Raw genomic sequence first — 23175 nt, forward strand, 5'->3', positions numbered from 1 at the left:
GAGAACTACCATATTGAATTAGATCATGAACCATTTTGAGTTAATCCACTATCGAAGGACTATGAAAGCTTACCAAACCAAACAGAAACAAGTCCATGGATCTTATTTGTGATTGCTGAAAAGAAAAAAATAAAAACCAAACAGAAAATCCACTACAAGACTAAGACAGAAGAACAAGACATGTCATGTCAAGTCAAGTGGCATTAGGTTGACCCCAAAAGGGCTTCTGTACAGCAAGATTTTCAACCTTTGTATCTTTGGCCAAAAAAAAGAAATTTAATATTCATCGAAGGCCATCAAACTGGTTGAAAGATTAATATACAATTGCACTTTGAGCCTTAACCAAATTGGTTGAAAGAAATGCTACAACAACAGAGGACCATATAATCAAAATGTCATTTAAATAATACAAATGGGTAGGCTATTCACATATGCTGCCTGAACAAAATTTGGTTTGAGAAAACACTTCAATTCCTACTATTACATATATTGATTATTGCAATCAATTTTGCAATCAATTTTAACAGAAAAAATAAAAATAAAGGGAAGAGAAAACTCATGAGCTTAAAAATAGAAACTTGGTAAGAGTTTCCCAATCCTAGCATGTTTATAAATTTCCATGCTCCTCCATTGATGACTCAGAAGCAGAGTCATCAGTTGTGGAATTGGAGATTGTCTCCAATTGGCTGGAACCTTCACTGTCTGAAATCCCAGATGGTCTGTCCTCAACAGGTTGTTTCAAGAACCAGTACATTATGCTTGCAGTCAATGTAAGGATCATCTTTTGATTCACCTGACGAAACGAAAACAAAATTGTTCATCAGAAAAAGGAATTGATGAAAAGTTTAGTAGTTTAAAATAAAGCCAAGGTAATGATCCCAAAAGTACCTCAGTTATGTCTTCAGGAAGCAAAAATATTGAACATCCCAGCTTCCTTGCAATACTGATGATGTAGGTGGCATTCATCTTTTTCTCATCATCTATATTGTTCAGAAATTAAAGAAAACATAAGGCATCAAAGCAACAGAAGAACTTGAAGAACTTGAATTTTTTACCACATGAAAATAAGAGGGAAACATACCAGTTACTCCTTTGGTAACAAGGCTCCAATTTACCACTCTAGGCTGCACAGCGCTCAGCAATTCAAGGAAGAAAGTGCCATCTGACAAACTCTTATCCTGTAAGATTGAAACAGCAACTTATGATGAAATATATTCCTACTGTTTCATACCAATGGAAATATCAGGCAAAAGAAGTGCATTTTGTTTTTCTACTTCTTTTTTCATCCCTATTATACATGAAATACAAATGGTACCTTAAAACTATTCATGCGGCTATGGCTTCTTGTGCTACTAACTTTGGTGTTGGCCCATTCCAGAATATCAGCATCAGTGATTTCCTTCCCATGAGAGTGAAATCTCAAGTTCTTTAGTAGTTGTAGGATGTTGTACCGCATCAATTGCCACAAATAAGCTGAAAAGTAAAAGCATATAATAAGCATACCAATAGTTTCCTGTGTTTTGAATGCACTAGCCATAAGCATTCCAGCGGACTTACCAAGTATTAACTTTTTATTCCCCTGCACAATATCATTTCCAGCAATATTTACCAAAGAAAACTTCAATTGTTTCCCGATTTTTACGACCTGATTGCAGTTTTCTACTTTTCTGAATGGCATTTTGATTGGAGGCTTGTTTGCAATCTTCCAATTGACAATGCCTGGTGAAATCTTGTCCAGGGACTCCAGAAGTGCCCACCTGCAGAGGACCAATTTCACTTCAGCTCCAGATGAAATTAAAGATCAATCAGTTTGAATAGCTAGCAATGTCTAACTGTGGAAGCACTTGAATTTAGTTTACATCAATTATGACATTTAAACAATTATCTCAATGTTTTTAGAAAATTTCAAAGTTTGGAATTTTGGTTTTGTTGTGATGTGAAGATACATGCCGCCAGGTGCAACACTATAATAAGTTGATCAGAATATGAATAACTTAGGTTCAGGAGGATAGACAAACACAGCGATATTAACCATATATTATCATAAAAGTTCAAAACAAAATGAGTTTTTACCCGTTTCTGAGGTCTTCAAAGACATTATTGATATATGTCGAATTTCCGAGACTATTCATCCAGAAGCGAAATGCCCTCTCTTCTCTGGAAATTTGAGTGTCATCTGCCAAATTTTCAAGGAACGATATCTGCTTTGTTTGGGTTGAGAGCCCATTCCTACAAGTGAATGAGTAGAACTTAGCTTTTTACCACTATGAAAGCAGCCATTCTTTAAGGAATACATTGCTCAAGTAGGGTTAATTCTCATTTCTCACCTATGCTGGAAAATATGTGCAACAAAAGCAAGGTTAAGGTTTGGGGATCCTTCAACAATATCTTTTGCAGTCAAGTATCTCTTGCATCCCATCCTATCTGCATGTTCAAGAACTAACTTTGCTCTTTCCAAAGGATTCTTTGCAGCCAATGCAGATGGATTACTGTGCTCAGGTGCCAGAACATTTAAGAGGTGAGCATAGGCCTCTGCATCCTGCAAGACAGACATATCTCATACCCTCGAACACAAGCAATATCCTTGCAATGTATGTCAAATCTATGTGGCTACACCTTTCCTATTTGCTTCTCTAAATAAAGAAGGAATGCTATGTCCATCAACCTTGACAAAGTATTAACTTATTCTCATACCTTGACATCAGAGGAGAAGTTTGTGACTATCTTTTTATATCCTGCTTTCTTCAGTTGGAAATTCATCCACCTCAGTAATATCTTCTCTGGTGGTAGACTCATCAACTCCTCCACATCCTGTCGATTTTGAAGATAAGAAGACATTAGACAATTTGTTGGTTTAAAACCTAGCCACGATCTTTTATGAATTAGGACGCTCTTACCTTACTATCATCAACCAACTCCACCAATTGAGGTGTTTTCTTCAAGTTGAGGTCTGCCAGTAATTGTATCTATAGAGCATGACATTGGGAAACCGATGGCTCAGATATAGTCCATGAAATTTTACAAAATCAAATTTCATGCTGATGAACTTTATATCCAAACAAACTTAAATAAACATGAAAATCCTACCTTGATAATCTGAGAAATCACTCCAAGAACAAGATGACGCTGAAAAGCAAACAATAAGGACAATATTGGTCAGTATCCATTGCAACTATGTATAGTTAAAACACTCCACTCAATTAAGCAGTAGCACAACATGTGCCAATTATATAATGTACATGAAAAGGCATGTATGCATACCCTTCCTTCAATGAAATCCTGAGTCCCTATATTGACCACAGTGCATCCAACAGCTTTAGCTGAGTTGAGGCACAGAGTGTGATTTTCATTTCTCTCCCACGGATTGAGTACTCTCTTTGTATTGATAGCCCTTTCGTCGATTGTCCCGGGCACTGCCACATTGATCAGCTTACTGCATCCAAAGAAACACATCCCTAAAAATCCAATCCACAATCCCACAAACAAGTAACTCAACAACAAGATACCAAAAGTGGCAGTAATGAATGAACAATCAATCAATCACCATAGAAGTACTCCATCCTTGACGATCTCGAATAAATCATTGGTTGATGGATCAATAGGAAGGTATTTCTTTAGGAAATCATCCTGTCCAAGGTAGTTATTGATATGGGCAACATAAGAAGCCTTCTCCGATTCGCTGATTGTATGAAGCAAAGTGGTGGTTGCAGCCTTGAGAAAAGCAGATGAGGAGTTGTTCTTTCCACCACTTCCTGTTGTAGCAGTAGCATGAGCTTGGAGTTTCAAATAAACCTGCCATTTTTGCAAACTTGTAAAACCACATTTTCCAATTCAACCAAGATGAAGATGGGTCTTAAAATCAATAACTTGAGCTTCAGTTTCTTCAACAGTTCAACTTTATATGCATTATCTAATCAATAAACAGATAACAAACAGGGCATTCAGCATTATTTAGTTGATTGATTGCCAATTGGGTTTGAACTTCGAAGTAAAAGTGTAGAAACAGACCCTGAGGAAGAATTCAAAATCGACATCTTCATCAAGGTTGGGATGCAAATCTTGAATGAAAGAAGCCCTGTCTTGGTCAGTGAGATTCTCTGATCCCACAACTTTGAGCCTTGACATCTTGGCAGGCAAGTCTCCAAGTGTGAGCTTTCCACTCTCCCTCTTCATGCTCACAAACTTCATCACCATCATCACACATTTCCAACAACAAAAATTGTCAATAAAATAAAATAAAATACCAAATGCTGAAAAGACAGGGACAATGAACATACATGAGATTTTAAGCTGCGGAGCTCGACTTGGGTGAACTGGTTCTGTAGCCACGGATCTGAAACCAGAATGCCAACATAACCCGACATTTTTGGAGCTACCCAGAAGAAGAAGATGAAGGATTGAGCTGAGCTTAGCTGAAAGCTGAAATCTTTCACTCTTTCTCTTTGATATCCCCACAAACCCAAGTTTTATTTAATCGATTTATGGCTTTAATTATTTGAAGTTTGAAACTTTAGAGCAGAGGAAGCAGTACAAGTAGGAGGAGGAGGCTCAAATGAGGGTGGCCGAACACTCAACACAGTTGGGTCGGGGCAGAGCTGTCACACTCCAAAGTTGCTTCTTTTGAATGAAGATAGAGAATTCAAAATAATGAAGATAGAGAATTCAAAAAAAAAAAAAAAAAAAAATGACCATCATGTCCAACTATGGAGGAAAGGAGAGGGGACCCACAAACACAATGTCGTTGGAGAATTCAAATTATGACCAAAATGTCCTCATCCTCGTCATCCTATTGCAGTTGGTGTTACAGTTTCAAGTTTCAACTGTGCTTAGACCGTTACAAAGTTCAAGTTTTGAACTTTGATTAATAAACAATTAGGCCAACGTGAACATTAAACAATATTAATTAGCAAAGTTTGATACAGCTTAGAGCTAGCTCAGTAGGGCTTTCAGTTGTTTTACTGTTTCATTAGTGGGGATTATTAGGATTGCTCAAAACTGCTAGAGCTCAAGCCGGGGATTTAATTAAATTTATTATTAATGTGGTCGGTCGTTTATTTGAAGAATTTTATATATATATATATATATATGGATGATATAGGCATTTGCCAAATTAGGGGACCACTCACACCACTTGGATATAAAAGTTGGTTTGCCTTTTAAAAAAGCAGAGCTGATAAGACAATGGCTGTTTGGATATTCATATTTGACAGGGTTCAAGCATTCTCAAATTCTCAGTGAACTTATCAAAAAGAAAAAATAAAATGCCAAACAGAGCACATGAGTTAATTGTTGTAGGAAGGTGATCCTTGTGTGAGAGGGCAAGAACAAGGTGAGTTCATTAATTTGCAAGCCATGTTGGTTGGGTAAGATGTATGTGATGACTTTGAGGTGTTAAATGTGATGTGATGCATTTTGAAAAACAACCCTTGAGATTGATTTTTTATTTTCGGCGTTCCTTTTGTTAGATTATTGTATCCAATTTCCAAGCACGCGCCAAAAATTTTATAGCTAATTTATTCGTTTATTACAATAGAAGAAAATCGAACTCTTTACCTAACGCAGTTTTAATTCATTTTCCTACTCACTCTTTTATCACTTGGACCAACCCCAAGAGCTTCACCATTTTAGCTTACATTGATACATGCTTCCGACAATGTAGTCATTTCACCAATTAATTGGTGATTTATATAAAGTTTGTATGAAAAGGAAACAAGAACAATAACTTTTTATCTTTTGAACCTTCTTTAGTTGTTAACCGAAAAATGAACAGGCCATGTTTCAAAAAGGCAGGAAGAAAGGTACGCACCTTCCTCCAAAACATTAACACAATGCCTCACTTGGTTGGTTGGTTCACTTGTAATCCCTTTTTTTGTTTGGGCTGAAATTTACTTGTAATCTTAAGACATGACAAATGACAAGTTTTCACCTTTTCTTTATTTTCCTTCTCTCAACCAAATTTTTCTTCGACCAAAAATCAAAACCAAATGATAAGTTTCCACCTTTTCTTTCTTTATTCATGTACCCCGAGTTCGATAGTTTAGATTAGATTATATTAAAGTAGAATATCCTTTATTGTATCAAAGAGAATTATGACTGCATAAAGGAAATTTTTTGAAGACAGAATGATGCACCGCCGTTGAATTTTTATCTTTATGGGTTATGGTACTGGAAAGAAGTAGTAAAACCAACTTCAATTCTCGTCATGAATTACCTCATAGGTCAGAGTAACTAGTATTTACCTTCTCCTTTCGAGTCTTAAAATATGGTGAAAACCCACTTAAATTAAGCATGTGAAATGAAGTATAAAAAATTCATCCAGAGAGCATAGTAATATTTGGATTTTCATTCATAATCATTAAGCAGCTCAATAATCACCATATAATTAATCAAATACTCCTAATTCAATCTCTTATAGGGAGCATATACTAAAGTATAATCAGATTCGTGGGTCATAAACTTCCATATTTCGTATAGTTGTGAGGCACCAATCTGCAAAGACGGTGCAGGTGGGCAACTCTGCTTTTTATAATCCAAGCTAATCCCATGAACAAAAACAAAGAGATTTTGCAAACAAGAGAGCATGGGGGAGGGCCAAGATTGGTAGGCGTGGTGCCAATCCAAGTGGGTAGAAAAGTGTATATACATTTCATATCATATTTGCTTTACACAAAAGGCAAATAAAATTCAAAAAAATAAAAATAAAAATAAAAAAGGGCATGAAGAGGGCATGGGAAATAGCTTTTTAAAGAATAGGGGGGAATGTGGATCAATCCTTGCTGTGTTTGCTTCTACTTCTCAAGGCATATGAATGATTACCAAGGAGGTCCACTGATGTGTGCACTGATGCAAGTATCAAAATCCACACTTGTGGGACCTTACCACACATGGTGTTGCACTAGTGTATGTTTATTGGACTCTTGAATCTTCATCATACGTTCTTCTGATTCTGGGTACTTTCCTTTCAACAAAGTATGATTTCAGGCATACTTGTGTTTGATTCCTATTATCATTGGCAACAGATTGGAAAAAAGAATTAGTTTGATGAATTTCACTAGGAAAGATTGGTAATTTCTAGACCGAAGCTAAATAAAATTCTCTGTTCAAACGGCGCGTGATTAGGAAAAAATGGAGATGGTGCACCTACCATAAAAAGTTCAAAATGCTATCTCCTGAAGAACTTCAAGTGTCTTCTGATGAACCTGTATGTGAGAGACAAGGGAACAAAATGAATTGATTCACCAGAAGAATGTCGAATAACATGGCTATAAAGTGAAGGAAATTATTGTGGGAAATGATATGGCAAGCTATTTGCACACCATGACTTCCTCAAGCAATCTACGACATATCTTACAAATAACTTCTACGACTTCTTCAAAATAATAATTAGATAGAAAACTTTCGAATAAAATTGAAGACAGTAATTCAATTACAGTAGAATTAAAAGCACAACTTTTTAAATCTCTTGAAAGAAGAAGAAACTTTACCCATTCTAGATGTTGTGCGGTGATACCAGAGACATTTCCTGCATATATACCACCTAAGACCTGGCAAGTTCAAGTCCAAGCATGAATCAGGAATTTATCTTAAACAGTGAGATTGCTGCATATGTCAACTCGATCAGAGTGGCTCAAGCCCATTTAATCTCATAGATGCTCCAGAGGGTATGAAGTATCTTTTAGATTAGAAGCACCAAATATAGATATTGTCCTGAAATGTAACGTTACCCAACTCGACCACACCATGGTTGTTAGACATCCTGAGGTCCAGAGGGCTTGAAATGAATGTGTTACAACTTACAAGTTAAATAGGTGAATCAAGTAATTCTTACCTTGGAGACAGTCTCAAGAAACATGCCAGGGCGCACAGGAAGAGCTTTTCGTCCTGTAACGCTTTCCTGGGAATGATGATGAACGAGTCAATATAATATGAAACTGAAAACTATTTTGACACGTGTCGGTGTGTGGGTGTGCACGCACGGTTCCCTGTTGAAACACACTTGCCAACACGCACACGTTCTAGTTATGGACTGTATTATACCCACCCTTCCTGCAATTCCACTCGTTCTACCAGTGGTATCTACCTCATCACTGCTAGCATCATCAGCACCTTCATTTTTTCCTTCCATTACATTTTTTATCATCTCCTGGACAGTCTTCCCCGGTTTCAAAGCTACAAGTTTGGTTAAGAAGTTCACCTGCATTGACAGGAATCTTAATCATGCCAAACCAATGACAGAGGATGATGGTAACTTAAAATAAAATTTTCCAAACAAAGGTATGGGCCAATGAATCAACCAGGTATCCTGTAATCTTTTTATAAATGCATAAATACAGACCTCGGATTCTGGAAGAGTGTTAAAGCCACGATCATTTCTCTCATCTAGTAATCCACCTCCCATCATATTCCGAGCTTCCTCTCTGATTAAAACAAGTCTTGCAAGCAGTTTTCGATCTGGAACTACAGGCCGAGTTTCCATTGTCTTCCAAAAATGAAAATAGGCTTATATTAACTTGAATTATTAATAAAACAAAGTACAAATACACACTTCACGAAACAAAATAAGACATTGAAGCATGAAAAGACCATAGTCAGTGCTACTGAATGTCATTACATATTACAAGTATAGTGTCTGTAAGCTAAAATTACTATTTTCTCGTTCCAACATTTTAGAGCAGTTCCAACAATCCCAAGTAAAACAAATGACAGAACACAACCCTAAAGAGGGGGAAGTTTGCTGCTAGTGCCCAGAATGATATGCAATAATATGCTATACATATATCATCAATAACCAAAAAAGCACTTATGCAGAAGATAGCATTTGCAGTGATTACCTCCAGTATATCATCAGCCTGGTTAGCAATATCATTAAGATTTGCAGCTGGAACATGAACTTTTATGTCATTCTTACTTTTGAACACACCACCACCTGCAGCCACTCTGCGTAGTAATTCCTGTCTGCTTTCTTTCTGAGGAGTTCTACAGAGCAGGCCAACCACTTGAACCTAGAAATAAATAATATAAAAAAGTAAAGTGAAAGAAACTAGAATCCAATAACCACAATTGCCTAGACTAGGATTTGCCTTAAAGAAAAATCCTTACATGCGGGGGGCATTTTTTCGTAAGATAGGATAATACTGTCTCCTTGATCACCTCCAATAATGACTTGCGCTGAACATTGACGATCAAAACAGTCATTAAGTAAATAATCCATAGCTATGTTTGGTCACAAGAGATTAAATCATACGACAACATGGTGTATTTGAATGTTCGACCAAAAAGCAGCCAGCTTTATGTCGGCTAGATTTTACCAAAAAAACAAAACTATTGCCAAATTCAAACTGCAGCAGGGCTAAAAAGTGCATGTAAGTTGCCACAAAAGCTCGTGTACTGAAATTGAAGCTTGCAGCCATGAATAGTATCATAGCTGCTGCTGCAATGAATTATGAAGAGGTTCAGTTTCCAGCATAATGTGGCAACAATGGGCACGAAAACCAGCTTTTAGATACAGTCTTCAGCCACCACGACCCATACATACCACAAAACCTAAACTTATGTTACCTCCTCTCTCCTGCCCTCTTCCCCACAAAAAGAAAATTCATCATTCATCATTCTTAGCATTATATTACAGAACCTAATTAGTGGTGTCAATAAAAAGGAAACCAGAAAAACATGTATCGTCAAATGAAGGTACACATACAATATCAAATGTTGGAACATTAGTATTGTGCAAGAGACCAAAGATCACATCAATGTGCATGCCGAAAAAAGTACAGAAATGATAGGATGTGGTTGACTAAAACTTGATAAAAATAACGGTTAGCGTGTGTTCATTGCTTAATCTTGTCAGATCAATCTAAGTTGGGGCAGGGTAGCTCACATTAAAGCTAGTGTGATATGTAAAGTTGAAATAGCACCTTATCATCTTGGTCATTCTCAGCAAGTTGGATCATGTAATCTAGCGCCAACATGAAACCCGACTCCATCTCATCAACTCTCTTCCCTAGGACCCCTTGTGCAGCTATTTCCACTGCCACCTCTTCAGATGCCTCATCCATGTTCATATCTTCCAACTGTACATGCACAAAACTAGTAATCAGACAAATGAAGCATCAGTTGGCTCGTGATTTCGAAACAAAAAGCAAAAAAAGATATATGCAGACGAAATGCAAGCAACCTCCAGATAGTAAACAGCTGCATAATCCAATTTCCGCAAAATTAGCCAACGGGGCAGTTAATACATTGCAATATATACAATCATTTTGATGAAAGCCATATGAATTCCACATTTACAATAGGTATTTAAATGAACTGAAATTAATACAAAATTTGACTCAACTAAGCCTTATACCAAATTATCCATCATTTCCTTCTCTACCAATTTCTCAGCAACCAATCTACAGAGAATGAATAAGAGAGAGAGAGAGGAGCAAAAACTTACAAGGGTGATCATCTCTTCAAGAACAGAAGTGACTTGGTCACCACCTTTGAGAAGAGCTTCATACTGGGCAGTGTCCAATTTTGAGTTGCCTTGCTCTTGGGTAGTTCTACTCTTCTCTTGCCCACCCAATTCCTCATCTGGGTAGCCTCCACCCACCTCATAAGTCCCACAGAAGCGCAGCATCTGCCTCTTCTTCTTCTTGTTGGGTTGCTTTGCTTGAAACTGAGGTTGGGGCAAATTGTTGTGGCGAGAGCACACTGTGGTGAATGAAAATGAAGGGAAAGAGAGGAGAGAAGGAGAATTAATGGTTGGGTTTAGAGTTTGTGCAGATGGGTACGAACAACTGGGAAACATGTTGCTGCTCTGCAACATCTTTTCTTCTTGTTTGGATTCTAAGGTTTTGGGGTTTTGGATGGGTTTTTGTGTTAGAACCAGAGATGTGATAAATAAATAAAAAACCAAAATAATAAACTCGCCGTCTGTGGGAATCGAACCCACGACCACACGGTTAAAAGCCGTGCGCTCTACCGGCTGAGCTAAGACGGCTCCTGATATTTTGTCTGCTTGTGAAAAATATGAATAGTTTAATGTTCTTTTGGTGCGCTGGCATCATATGAAATTCCAAATGACGTTCAGCCTCATATGCTTCAATATAAATGAACCATGCTAGAGGTAAAGGAAGACGGAAGAATCTGAAAGTAGAGGAAATAAATCATATTGCCATATTGGACATGCATTATAAGCCTAGGCAACAAGTTTTGGACCAAACCATGTGGCATGGTTTGGGCTTATACTGGCAACTTGGCAAGAAAATGGAACAAACTTGCATATCAAATCATTTGCTTCTTCAACTAAGCTTCCGTCCATGGCCAACCCTACTCACTTTTCGGCATCGGTTTTATTAGTAGTGAGAGCTTAGAAGAAAGATAAAAATGCACCAATGCAGCGTTGTATTATGTATTTTTGTTTTCACTTGTATTTTGATTTGTGTCTTGTTTTCATGCATTATTTGTCACTTTCATGTAATTGATGGTGTTGATGTCAAAATTTGATCCTCGTTCTTGAAATCGTAAATGGATAATCATTCAGAGAAGATAGATATAAAGTTCACCTAAGTCAAACTGCATTCATGACTAGTAATTTCATGTCCGATGTTGAAATTTACATGAGAAACAAGAAAGTCATAAATGAAAATGATAACTTCTTCAAAAAGAACGAGTAATCTAATTTTTGGACTTCAATATTTAATTTGGACTCGCCCCGATTATTCAGGCCAACCACACAAATAGATGGAAACCCAATGGGTCAAATTACAGCTAGTTCTGAATAGTGCTAATAATATACATATTTTGGGGTTTAATTAGACCATTAGAGTAATTAGCCCAACGATTAACTATTAAAAGCTTTTTAATCACCTCCCAGAAAAACCCATGAAGTAACGTTTGATGGGTTGAGAACTTGTGGGAGCTTACCCTGCGCTGCCAAAAGGTGAAGGCAGCGGTGGTAATAATGAGTAGTTGGACAGTGGTGAAAAGGTAAAAGTAAAACCACCCAAAGCCCAGATAAAAGTGAAGGAGCATATATGTATCATGATGAGTTTTCATGACCCTACCCCTGCCCAATATTATTATTTTAATTCTGCGAAAACCCATGAGAAACTAGTCAGAAATCCTTAACGAGACAGTTTGTCAGGGAGGCCTGGGAGGGAGGATGGAACGGGACCAACATGCATATATTAACACATATAAAAAATACTCAACAATTGCCGACATACAACATTCTTCTTCAAACTAAACAAAAAACCAAAAACATAAGAGTATCATATGGAGAGTGTACAAATTAACAATTGAATGTATATTAGTTGTGATCATCATATCGTCATGTGTTGTTATTAATATATTTATTTATATATTGAAAGTATATGTTTACATGATTGTGTGATTATATTATTTGGTGACTTGATTTGGACTTAACGGGAATTGAGTCCAAACTAGATTTATTAAGTCTTACTCTTCTTGATGAAACTTATAAGACACAATATGTTAGACTATTGTATAATTTAATAATTCCAATTCCAACCCACCAAAAAATAATCGAAACTACTCAAATTTAATTGAAATACTAATTCAATCCAACACATCAAATGTGGAATACCTAAGCTAGGGCTATTTCACATTTTGGTCAAGGGGTCAACAAGCATAATAAAATGGCTTAAATGCTAAAATAGTCATTGTGTTTTATCACGTTGACTAATTTAATCACTGTGTTTTTAATTTGGCCAATTCGGTCTACGTGTTTAATACTGTTAGCCAATGTGGTTCATTTCATTAAATAAACATAAATGATCTTTTTTTTTCTTTTTTCTTTTTTGTTGAAAACCTATAAACTTATTTGAAATTGATTTTAAAAATTGAATTAATTTAAAAATATATTGAAACTTCATTAAAACCAAAACATAACATTAGGAAGAAGGAAAAAAAACAGGATGGGCATAATCAGGGAGGGGGAGAGGCTGCTCAGCGATTGGGGGAGGGGGAGTGGGGTGACGACCAGAGTGGGCTAGAGGATCTGGGTGGCGCGGCTGGAGATGGGACAAATGGCCAGGGAATGGTAGCGTTGGGAAAGATCTTGTTGCGACATGGTCAGGCAGTAGGGGTTGTTTGAGAGAGAGAGAGAGAGAGAGAGAGAGCTCAAGGGTGGGGAGGATTCGTGTTCAGGAGGTGGATGTGGCTAGGGGAGTTGGGCTTGGGGCCTTTGGGTCTGGTAGCGGAAAGTAGTTGGGAGGAAGAGAGAAGCTGAGAGAAGGGTGGTGGGGGTGACGGCTAGACTGGATGGTGTTATCATCCCTTGATTTTAATTTCTTTTACTTTTAGACTTTTTGTTTTGTTTTGTTTTATTTTTTTCTTTTTTATTGGTACAAGGGTTCTAATCTAAGAGCCCATAACAACATTTTAGATCTTATTTAATTATCTATTTTTAAATTGAATTCAAATATATCTATTTTTTTATTATTATTTAAACAGTTTTAATATTTTTTTAATATAAATTTAACGGATTGGATCATATTGGCTAACGATCCTAAACGCAGGAATCAAATTAGCCAAATTAAAAATACAAAGATTAAATTAACCAACATAATAAAATACATGGACTATTTTAACATTTAAGCCTAATAAAATAACCAAAATGTGACCCTTTTGTTTTGGGCCTTTGCTCCCATGTTCCTTACTTCGTGAGACCCAAAAATATAAAACATTAAAAATGCAAGGATAGAAGGTACGGATTTTAGGCACAGCGTGGACGATTATTTTTATTTTATTTATTTTATTTATTTTATTAAGGTCTCCATAAATATATGATCTTTTTGTATTAAGCCTAAGGTCATGAGAAACTGAACAGACGGAGAGAGACGGTCGATATCCTAATCCGACGGTCCAAACACACGTAAAACCAAAAATGCAAATCCTTTTTAATACGCGACACGCCAAGGGGTAAAAATCCGTAATTTACCTCCAAATTCAAGGGTAACGTCGTTCCCGAACAATTGTTTAATACCCGATGTATCCTCACCCCAACGCTTGCGCTTCCCCGCTTCTATAAATTACCTACCCCACGCCATACCCAGACCCCACGCCTTTTTCATTTTCATCCATTCTTCTCTCTGATCTTCGTCTTCGTCTTCTTCTCTCCTAGGGTTAGGGTTTTCTCTGTCCTTTTCGTCTCAGCTTTTGCTTTTTCACTCTCTGAGCTTCAATGGCACAGCAAGACGTCCAGAACGGAGAAGGAGAGAAGATTGCGCCAGCTGTTGAGATCAAGGCTGTGCTGACTCAGCTGGTGGTTCCCAAGGCCGACGACGCTGTTAAGTTCTACAAGGCTGCTTTCGGTGCTGTGGAGCTCGAGCGCTCAACTCACCCCAAGCGTAAGGCGGAGCAAGAGCGCCCGTTTATCCTCTCTGCTCAGCTCAAACTCGGCTCCTCCACATTTCTCGTCTCTGACAACACTGAAGACTCCGGCGAGCCGTAAGTCTCGCTTTCCCTCACTAACTTTACGCTATGTTTGAAATACTTGTGCTGTAGTATTAGATCCTTTTAGATCCACATGATATGATAAGCTGAAATAGCATTTAAATGAGTTAACACATACTATTTCATTGTGTTCTATTTTTGTATTTTTATGTTATTTTCTTTTAATTTTCTCTAAGTTTTAAATAATATTTGCTAGTATTTCTACTTGTGTTTTCATTTTTATTTGCTGTTATATTTTATCTTCAGCATTCTTAAAATATTTATCAAATAACATTGAGACGCTATTTTTCTTCTGTATGAGTTGTTGTAACCTACTTGTGGTCTGCAAAAATTAGCTAAAATGATAGATCTAACTATTTATACTCTAGTTCTTGATTTTAGCTCAAGTCGACTGTGGTGCTTTGATGGAATTTTGGTTTTGAGTTTTAGCCGAGATATTTTATTTCCAGATTTTAAGATGTATAATAATTTATTTTTGTTCAAACAGCGTGAATGTTGTGGGTTCTGGTGCCATTGCTCTCTGGCTTGAGACGCCTGACATCGGAGCTGCTGTAGCCAAGGCGGTGCTGGCCGGAGCTGTCTCTGAGGGAGAGATAACAACTGGCGTTTTCTCTGACCCGGACCAGCCTGTGGGGAAGGTCAGGGACCCTTTCGGCTTTCTCTGGTTCTTCACCAGCCCGGTTGCCAAGAAGGCCGCAGCTGAGTCGGAAGCTCCCATAACCGTCTGATCTGATCTGAAGTTGACCCAATCTCATGAAGATCCACGGTTCTGGTGTAATCTTTTGGTTTTTTGTTTGGTTTAATCAAGTTGTGGGACCCTTTTATCTGGAGAAATGTGGACCCTTTAGCTGTTAGGTTTAGGCTGATCCTAGGCGTAGCGTAGCTTGCCTTCAATATTTTGAACAATTAATCATGGTCTCGGGTTATTTTGAACAAAGGAAATATGATATGATCAGTATTATCTTATGACTGCTAATTTGTTTTTTATTTTATTTTAAATATTAATTTAGTTTATGCTAAATATGATCATGCTTCATTTTCCATTTTCTTGTTTAGTGACTGACTGTTCATTGTAATGGCTGAGTTCGTGGGTGGGTAGGTCTTTGCAGTTATTACGCCGTTGACAGGGATAGGGGTAGTTGTGACATTTCCATTGATCTTCTGTGGATATTGTATTGGTTAGCTTTGTCGTAATATTATTGTACTCGATTATTCAATACGTCGTTTGGCGAATGAGAAAGGAAGGACGAAGACTCTGTCGCATTCACTTAGGGTTAGTACTGTTTTCAGAGAAAAGGAAGTTGGGTGGGGCTGTGGCTAGACGACGACCTTCATGCTGGTCGTACGGCAACCATTGTGTCGTTTGCCACGTGTCTCTAGAATACAACATTAGGTATTTTTATAATTTTTTGTGTAGAGCTAGAGTAGTGTGTGTTTCCAGGAGGGATTGAAAAATTTGGTTGGGCATGGCGGTTGGATAAGAGTGAGTACCAGTGGTGGTCCCAGAGAGAGAGGCTTGGGAAATCGGAACATGTAGCAAATGAGCATTGGTATGGCTGGAAGCCATTCCTGTTCGGAGTCTCGTAAGTCGTGAGGCCAATCCCTTGTCTAATAATTTTTTCTTTGGTAAATTGATAGTATACTGGTAAAAATTGAAAGTATGTTGGACTAAAGGGACGTGAAATTATAATATTATTAACATTATGTTGGTAATAATTATCAATTAAAAATTGGGGTAGTTGGTACTTTATAAATTCTGGTCACCTATATTATAAATTTATTTTTAGTCATAATGTGTTTGGTCGACATCTCATTTAGGTTAGTGCGTATTAAGACAGAGCTCTAAAGTCCAGGCTTTTACCTTTATGTTGTCTGTAATTTGCAAAATTCTTTATCCGAACAATAACGTTACGTACGCCAACTTATTTATTCATTTATAAATATCGACACATGTGGCACATGATATAGCAGTCTATATTATCTGCCAAATAAGAGCCCCTGCATTTCCTAATGGAGCCCATATGGGCTTGAATTGAACCTTATCCGCAGTTAGGTTTTTTCATTCCTTTTATAACCCAAATGGCCCACAACCTAAAGGTGATCAATCAGGTCATGCTTAAATAGAAACTACGGTATGGTCATAGTTTAAAGCCAAAACTTTCTCATTCATTCCCATAGGCCGAGAAAGAGTTTGACATAACCAGCAGGTGCATTGCCCGTCTATACCCTAAAGTATAAAGTATAGAGAGTATCAATAACAACAAGTGCCCTAGTTATGTCGGTCATGATCCATTCTCCATGATCTTAAGGATAGGCGTGTTGCTTCCACACTTCACATTCATTTTCTTAAACAAAATATAGAATTCATTAGACAAACCAATTACAATTTAAAAAAGAAGAAGAAAAAGATACAGATAAGCTTAAACCACAGCACAACACGAACACACACACACACACACACACAAAAGATTGAAAACAAATATTTGATGTGGATGATTAGCTTAGCTCCTAGCAATCGGCAGGAGGGGTGAGGTTGCACTTAGCAGGAAGAGCCATGGCAAGGGCAGGGTCGATGCCCAAAGAAGGCAAAAGAAACGAGTTCTTATATCCACAGAGGCATTTCAAGTCAGCTCCTTTGAGAGCCTCACAACACTCGGGAGTTGGCTTATCTGGGTTTGGCTTCTCTGGTGTTGCCTTTGCCACCGCTGGCTTGCAAGAAGCTAAGCCTTCATCGCTCATATTGCACAAACCCAACACTCTCGACCCTTCGAGCAACACAGCCATTGCCACCACCAAAACAAAAACCAACTTGAAATTTCTACCCATCATGAACTTAAGATCACTACCAATATTAATTAGGTTTAAAGAAGTTAAGTGTAAAGCTCACTCTTTCAGGGTCTCTTATTTATAGAGAATGTGAGGAGTTTTAGGAGCCACAAAATTTGAAGCCCGTGAAAGAATTTTGGCTGTTTTCTGAGTCACGGGGAGGTTCGTCTTCCATATAGTTTAGGGTTTTTTTTTTTTTTTTTTGGGGGTTTGGGTTGTCTTCTGTGGGTTGGGGGGAGCACACAGACTGGTTTAAGTGAGCTCGTGATTGGATTTTTTAGATATGCAAAGGAATAATTAGGGTTGTCTTTTTGTATTTTGTTTTGGGATTTGTGTTGGCTGAAACTTGGAAATTATGCATGGTTGCAGTTTATTATATACTCAAATTTTAACTATCGAGAGTTGTCTTGAAGTAGCATGATTGGAAAAGCATATGTGTGTGATCATCTCTCTTCAACGAACTTTCAGAAAACAAGAGTTTTTTCCTTCTTTAAAATCTGGTTGATTTTTTTATATTAATTCGTTGATTGGGTAATTGAGTTTTGATGTTGAATAATTCTGTGATTACATATATTATTTAGAATCTTTTTTCATTAACGAGAGTTAAAGTTTCGAACTTAGGACATCTTTTAACATTGAAAAGAGAAATACCACTAAACTAAGAGCTAGTTGGTACGTGTATTATTTAGAATATATACATATATATATACATAAGTTAATACCGTAATTGGCCACTCGTGTGGGTTAACTTTCATTTTTGAAGTTATCGTGGAAAAATTCACTCAAAACGAAATGTGTTTACTCATCTAATTAGTTACCAATTTTAAAAAAAAGATGTAGAGTCTTCAATAAACAAGGGAAAGTTCATGACAATAATCAAATATCTAAATAATTTCAGATTTTAATAAATAATGAAGAGTTCTTATCATGACATTAAACTGTGGAGTTGACCCAAACGAGTAGTTGTCGTTGTATTAACATATACTAACTTGTTTAACGCTTGAGCACTATTCTAGTATATGCATGTGTACAAAATTATAGATATCAATGAGTATATCAATAGGTATACCAATGTACCTACGTACATAATGTGCCTGCAATTTCGTATTTACAGATATTTTCAAACCTAATTAAAAAGACTATAATCAAAGTTTAAGCTAAAACCCAACTTTCATAACAGAAAATCATCTTATTTAAGGACGAAAGTCTAATTTTTCTAATGAAATTGAGTATAAAGAAAACAACTTTTGAAAAACTTCACTAATTGGGCCTAAGTGGTATGCATTCTCAGTTATTTTAGTTCCATCTTTGGGCCGTCTTAGTCGTTCGGCCCTTTCTTGGTGCATCAAACGAACATCTGTTCGAACCACTGAGTGCAATTTTCTGTCCTCTGCTTCTGCAAGCTGCAAACTGAGTTGCAATTTTCTCTCTCTTTAAAAAAAAAATGATAATTACAGTAATAAAAATGTGGACTATTTCTCTCTTCTGAAGTGGAATTAGCACTTTTTTATTTTCGAAATGTAACATTTTCTTTTGGGAAAGGGTTAAACTCGACAAACAAAGATTAAGTAGATACTAATCTAGGTCAAGCAACTCTACAACCATCATAGAAAAGTTAAATGATTCACACCATGAATGTTAAAGAACGTAAAATGTCACACCGAAAAATTGATATATAAGTGAGCGGCTCCATTAGAGCATTTTCATCTTAGCAGTCTAGTCCAAGTAAAAAAATCGAAAAATATCAAAGTAACTTTTTTTTTTTTTAAATTTCTGAAAAATTTATGATATATTTTTTTATACATACCTAGCAATTTTTATTTATTAATATTATACATATAAATCAAATTAATCTCATATGAATAGTAATTGTCCTTAGGTTGTCATGGCAATGGGTGGCAATCACTATTCACGTATATAGTATCTGCCCTTACTTGCCCTTGCCTTTTGTCATGGCAATGGCACCATGCCACCGTGGGTGAAAGTGCTCTTACGAATAATACCAATGCATTTTGTAATAAAACTCACACATATTGGACTATACAAATGATTTAGTTAGAAACAATATCGTTGTTGTTCAATCAACTAATAGTGAGTCATCCGTCGGTGTTTGTCATACCTTAACATTCAAGTGTAATCAGCATTTATTTGGGTTGAACCATATTACCATGAAGCTTTAAAGTAGACAGATCCCCTTTGACCAAAAAATAAAAAGTACACAGAGCGCTTCAGCATGAAGGAGTCGTGGGGTACATAGAAATTTGAACTACAAAATTTAATAGGTTAGGCTAGGATTAAATTGCATCTAACGTTCGAGAGTTTGATGGAAATGCATTTAATGATGAGGTTTCAGTTATGATGGGTCAAATTCAAGTGGGTTTGATGAATAAATGCATGAACTAGTTTGCACAAAATGCATCTAGCTGTTAAAGTTGTGAATGAAATTTGAAAAAAGAACAACAAATAATATAAAATGTGTAGCACTGTTAGTTTAAAAATAAAAAATACAAGCGATAGTAAACTATAAGAGGATGAGGTTTTTAACACACAAAAACTACTAAGGTGTCATAAGAGTTCGATCATGAAACTACTAGTCTACAAGTCAATGTCATTTTTCACTCGACGCATATTTATAAATAAATGAATAAGGTAGATTTGTGGATTTGTGAGTGGTTTTCTTCAAAGAAAAACAAAAGCAACAAACAACTTGGAAGTAATCAGATTCCCCCAAAATCAAATTGGATCAACTGGCTAATGATTAGTAGACCAGTAATGAGACATTAGCTCATCAACTTGATGGCCTGCCTAATCAATGCCTTCTATATAAATACATTCAATTAGAATGTTGTCTTTTGTAGTGGTATCTTCTTAAACCCCAATTATACAAACATGGCTGACTAATCACACAATTAACAAATGAGAATGATAATGAAGAAAAAGGAGTAAAAGAAAGGGACTGGGAATAATTTTTTCATTTCTGGAACACTGCAAAAACCGCTTTCTTCAGGACACGAAGATACAGGGATCTAGAGAGAGGGCCCTCGGCATATTCATAGAGCTCCCTTTTGATCTGTATTTTGTGGTGGTGATTCTTGCGACGCACGTAACCCAGGTTGGAGATATAGATTCTCCATGATAATTATTGGTTCAATCCAACTGAACAAGTTTCCCGACTTTTGTTTTTCCATCAGGTCACAGATTGGAATTGCAAGTTCCAAACCCAAAAAAAATATTAAAAAATATTAAAAACAAAAGAGCAAAAGGCAAATACCACCAAATGCATGAAAGTCCAAAATTTTTAGAGACTTGAGTTGAAAAGCCTATAATAAGCCACACCCTCTCCTCCATCTGTTTCATATTTGCCTGTTCCCTAGGCTAGGCCAAGGCTAGGCTAGGCCAGGCTATATAGATTTCTTATTATTTGCTGCAATAAAATTCATTATCCTGGGCAGCTTGTCTGCCTCTGCATCTGCATCTGCAAGTTTGAAACTTTAAGACTGCAATTTCAACATGCTGATGCCACTGCTTAATGTTTGACCTCAGAACACTGACAAATGTACACCCACTGACTTGTCTTAAATCAAAACCAAAAACCCAAAAACATATTTAAATTCATTTTACTTTGCTTTTGATTTAACCTTGGTGACTTCGGTTGGAGCACCAAAGTTGAAAGGCACAGAGCACCAAGTTCACCCCTGGTACGCGTGTGGGGTTGAAAAAACACAAAGCAAAGCCAAAGTGCCCAAAGCCTATTGGCATGGGATTAAACAAATCAACCCAATTGAAAAAAAAAAGGTGAAAACCAAAAACAGAAGCAAAGACCCTTTATCAGGCTTTGGAATATGCATCAGATGAGAGCAGAGACAGACTAGGCAAGGCAAAGCAAAGCAAGCCCTGAGAAAAGTTAAAGAGGGCAGAATTTAAAAAGAAATCAAAACAGGGTAAAAGCTTACCATCCATTCCTCTCATACATTACCTCTCTGTCTCTCTGTCTGCTCCTGTGAAACTTCGTTATCTATCCATTCTCTCTATTGGGTTCACTTTACTTTCCTTTTTTTTACCAGTGCCCTATACTACTTGTGTATTTTGCTCTGCCTTTGGATCCCCATACCCCTACTTTATTGCCCTCTCTCTCTCTCTCTCTCTCTCTCTTCCCATCTTTCCTTTTAAATAGGTTATCATAAACCCACGCTTACATTCACAGCCAAGAAAAGGAAGAGAAGAGAAAGAGGCAGAGAAAGACAACGCATTTTGAAAACCCTTTGAGGCTCTGAGGTAAAAAATCTTCTGTTTCTTCAACGTTGCGAACTTTAAGCTCAAATGGATCAAGTAAGCCCTGTTTTCCCATTACACTACTTGCAAATTTCATTACCCTTCTGGGGTTTGATCTTCTTCTTGTTTATTATCATCTCATTTGACCTTGTGGGTTTCTGTAAATTTCAGGACTTTAGGATGATGAGAAGCCAAGTGCCAGCCTTTGGGAGCTGGGATTGGAACCAAGACCTCCCATTTACTCAGTGCTTTGAGTCAGCTACGCAAGCTGGGCTTCTGCGCTACACCAGTTACTCTGATGAGGATCGTGATTTATATGTTGCTGGTGATTTGTATGAGAACGACGTCGTCACACCTGCCATGATTGTTGTTCCTCGCAGAAGGGTAAACTTCAAATCCATCCCTTTTTTATTTATCCACCACTTGTTTTTCCAAGTCCAAATTTTGCTTCAAAAATGCCACATTGATTATAAAATCTTATGTTGTTGGTGACAAATTGCAGAACAAAAGTCGTCAGTCAAATGTGAAAGAAGCAAAAGAGCAAAGTTGGGTGGTGAGTGATGCGAAGGAGCCACCAAGCCCTCCTCCCAGACACAGGCCTACCCCAAAGCCTGTGGATGAAGACTTGTACAAAATCTCACCAGAGACTCTCTATGCTAAAACCAGAAAGGTAAAGCTCTAAATTTATAATAAGTCTCTTCCCTTTTGAGAAAATTTCATGTGCCTCTGAATCAAATTGCCTATCAGCCCACTTTTGTTCCAACCTCTTTTTGACCTTCACTTACAATAAATCTTTCTTTTCTCTTCAACTTTTTGGTTGCAGAAGAGAGGGTTTGGCTTCTTTTCAAGCTGCTTGCTGCCAACATGTGTTGCGTGAAGCAATGAACAAGTTTACATCAGACTTGTTAGTGAATATATGAGAGCGAAAAAAAAAGTAAAGTCGTCGGTTTATGTAAAAGTGTTTGTAACTTAATATTATGAACATATATATGGATTGTCTGAGAATTCCTCTCTCATGTGATGTGAGTATCAGGAGAGGGTGGGTTCATATTTAGTTAACTACTGAGGGATTATTTTGTCTTTCTCCTCGGCAGTGGATTTGGGAGTTTTAACTTTGTTTTTTTCGATTATTTAATATAAATATCTCTTTAGAAAATACATCTCTCTACTATGTAGGAGCTCTTACCTTAGCATTGTGACATATGTGTTTTTTTAGTGTGTTTTTGATGAAGTATTTTTATATATGTGTCAAATTGTGATGTATAAAAAAGATAGGTATCTCCTTATCGGGAATGAGACAAGCAATATACATATTATTTAGTATAAATTTGTGTGTGAAATATTTAGTATAAATTTCATTGTGAAAGGAAAGGAGGCAGGAGAACAGTGTTGGAACTTGCAACTCAATTTTATAACTGGTTGTAAAAGGAAAAAAAAGGTTTTTTTTATGTGGGGTTTAATTTGTGTTTTGGTCAGATATGTGGGGTTTAATATTTGAATATTCCATCTCATGTATAAAAAAAAAAAAGGGGTTGAGTGAAGGGTGTGTTTGGATTGGATGCAAAGACTTTTGCAAAGGAGAAAAGGTATATCACATGTGGGGTATTGAATATT

At 36.9% G+C, this 23175-nt stretch overlaps 5 protein-coding genes and 1 non-coding gene across 6 annotated transcripts; 2 read left to right on the forward strand and 4 right to left on the reverse strand.

The window, feature by feature from the left end:
- On the reverse strand, positions 303–4724 carry LOC18767431 (fimbrin-2). Its single transcript, XM_007200897.2, has 14 exons — positions 4278–4724; positions 4009–4182; positions 3545–3792; positions 3262–3433; positions 3088–3126; positions 2898–2966; positions 2695–2811; positions 2328–2539; positions 2074–2229; positions 1558–1757; positions 1316–1473; positions 1082–1178; positions 889–980; positions 303–793 (listed from the first exon to the last, which is right to left on the reverse strand). Exons 1-14 carry the CDS (start codon positions 4362–4364, stop codon positions 608–610), a joined length of 2007 nt encoding a protein of 668 aa, XP_007200959.1. The 5' UTR covers positions 4365–4724; the 3' UTR covers positions 303–607.
- LOC18767450 lies at positions 6598–10915 on the reverse strand. The gene is made up of 10 exons (XM_020569550.1): positions 10439–10915; positions 9915–10070; positions 9100–9168; positions 8832–9002; positions 8336–8479; positions 8042–8194; positions 7829–7894; positions 7485–7544; positions 7145–7199; positions 6598–7000 (listed from the first exon to the last, which is right to left on the reverse strand). The coding sequence occupies exons 1-9, from the start codon at positions 10808–10810 to the stop codon at positions 7155–7157; spliced, it is 1236 nt and encodes a 411-aa protein (XP_020425139.1). The 5' UTR covers positions 10811–10915; the 3' UTR covers positions 6598–7000; positions 7145–7154.
- Positions 10912–10984, reverse strand: TRNAK-UUU. Its single transcript has one exon. It is a non-coding gene; the product is annotated as a tRNA-Lys (tRNA).
- On the forward strand, positions 14052–15439 carry LOC18768511 (uncharacterized protein At5g48480). The gene is made up of 2 exons (XM_007201750.2): positions 14052–14457; positions 14951–15439. Exons 1-2 carry the CDS (start codon positions 14192–14194, stop codon positions 15189–15191), a joined length of 507 nt encoding a protein of 168 aa, XP_007201812.1. The 5' UTR covers positions 14052–14191; the 3' UTR covers positions 15192–15439.
- On the reverse strand, positions 16772–17347 carry LOC18768030 (putative lipid-transfer protein DIR1). Its single transcript, XM_007200056.2, has one exon. It carries the CDS (start codon positions 17290–17292, stop codon positions 16972–16974), a length of 321 nt encoding a protein of 106 aa, XP_007200118.2. The 5' UTR covers positions 17293–17347; the 3' UTR covers positions 16772–16971.
- LOC18767159 lies at positions 21192–22719 on the forward strand. Its single transcript, XM_007200476.2, has 4 exons — positions 21192–21618; positions 21733–21945; positions 22064–22231; positions 22385–22719. Exons 1-4 carry the CDS (start codon positions 21610–21612, stop codon positions 22436–22438), a joined length of 444 nt encoding a protein of 147 aa, XP_007200538.1. The 5' UTR covers positions 21192–21609; the 3' UTR covers positions 22439–22719.

This window comes from Prunus persica, chromosome G8 (assembly GCF_000346465.2).
Source record: "Prunus persica cultivar Lovell chromosome G8, Prunus_persica_NCBIv2, whole genome shotgun sequence".
NCBI classification, from domain to species: domain Eukaryota; kingdom Viridiplantae; phylum Streptophyta; class Magnoliopsida; order Rosales; family Rosaceae; genus Prunus; species Prunus persica.

Bases quoted from the DNA above. Each gene is read 5' to 3' on its own strand.
- LOC18767159 (XM_007200476.2), top strand. The intron at 21,946-22,063 runs GTAAACTTCAAA...GACAAATTGCAG, and splicing joins TTGTTGTTCCTCGCAGAAGG to AACAAAAGTCGTCAGTCAAA. The intron at 22,232-22,384 runs GTAAAGCTCTAA...TTTTGGTTGCAG, and splicing joins TCTATGCTAAAACCAGAAAG to AAGAGAGGGTTTGGCTTCTT.
- LOC18767431 (XM_007200897.2), bottom strand. From the start codon at position 4,364: ATGTCGGGTTATGTTGGCATTCTGGTTTCAGATCCGTGGCTACAGAAC. The intron at 4,183-4,277 runs GTATGTTCATTG...ATGGTGATGAAG, and splicing joins TCCGCAGCTTAAAATCTCAT to TTTGTGAGCATGAAGAGGGA. The intron at 2,967-3,087 runs GTAGGATTTTCA...CATGCTCTATAG, and splicing joins TGATTTCTCAGATTATCAAG to ATACAATTACTGGCAGACCT.
- LOC18768511 (XM_007201750.2), top strand. From the start codon at position 14,192: ATGGCACAGCAAGACGTCCAGAACGGAGAAGGAGAGAAGATTGCGCCA. The intron at 14,458-14,950 runs GTAAGTCTCGCT...TTGTTCAAACAG, and splicing joins ACTGAAGACTCCGGCGAGCC to CGTGAATGTTGTGGGTTCTG.
- LOC18768030 (XM_007200056.2), bottom strand. From the start codon at position 17,292: ATGATGGGTAGAAATTTCAAGTTGGTTTTTGTTTTGGTGGTGGCAATG.
- LOC18767450 (XM_020569550.1), bottom strand. From the start codon at position 10,810: ATGTTGCAGAGCAGCAACATGTTTCCCAGTTGTTCGTACCCATCTGCA. The intron at 8,480-8,831 runs GTAATCACTGCA...CATTTTTGGAAG, and splicing joins AGGCTGATGATATACTGGAG to ACAATGGAAACTCGGCCTGT. The intron at 8,195-8,335 runs GTCTGTATTTAT...CTGTCAATGCAG, and splicing joins ACACTCTTCCAGAATCCGAG to GTGAACTTCTTAACCAAACT.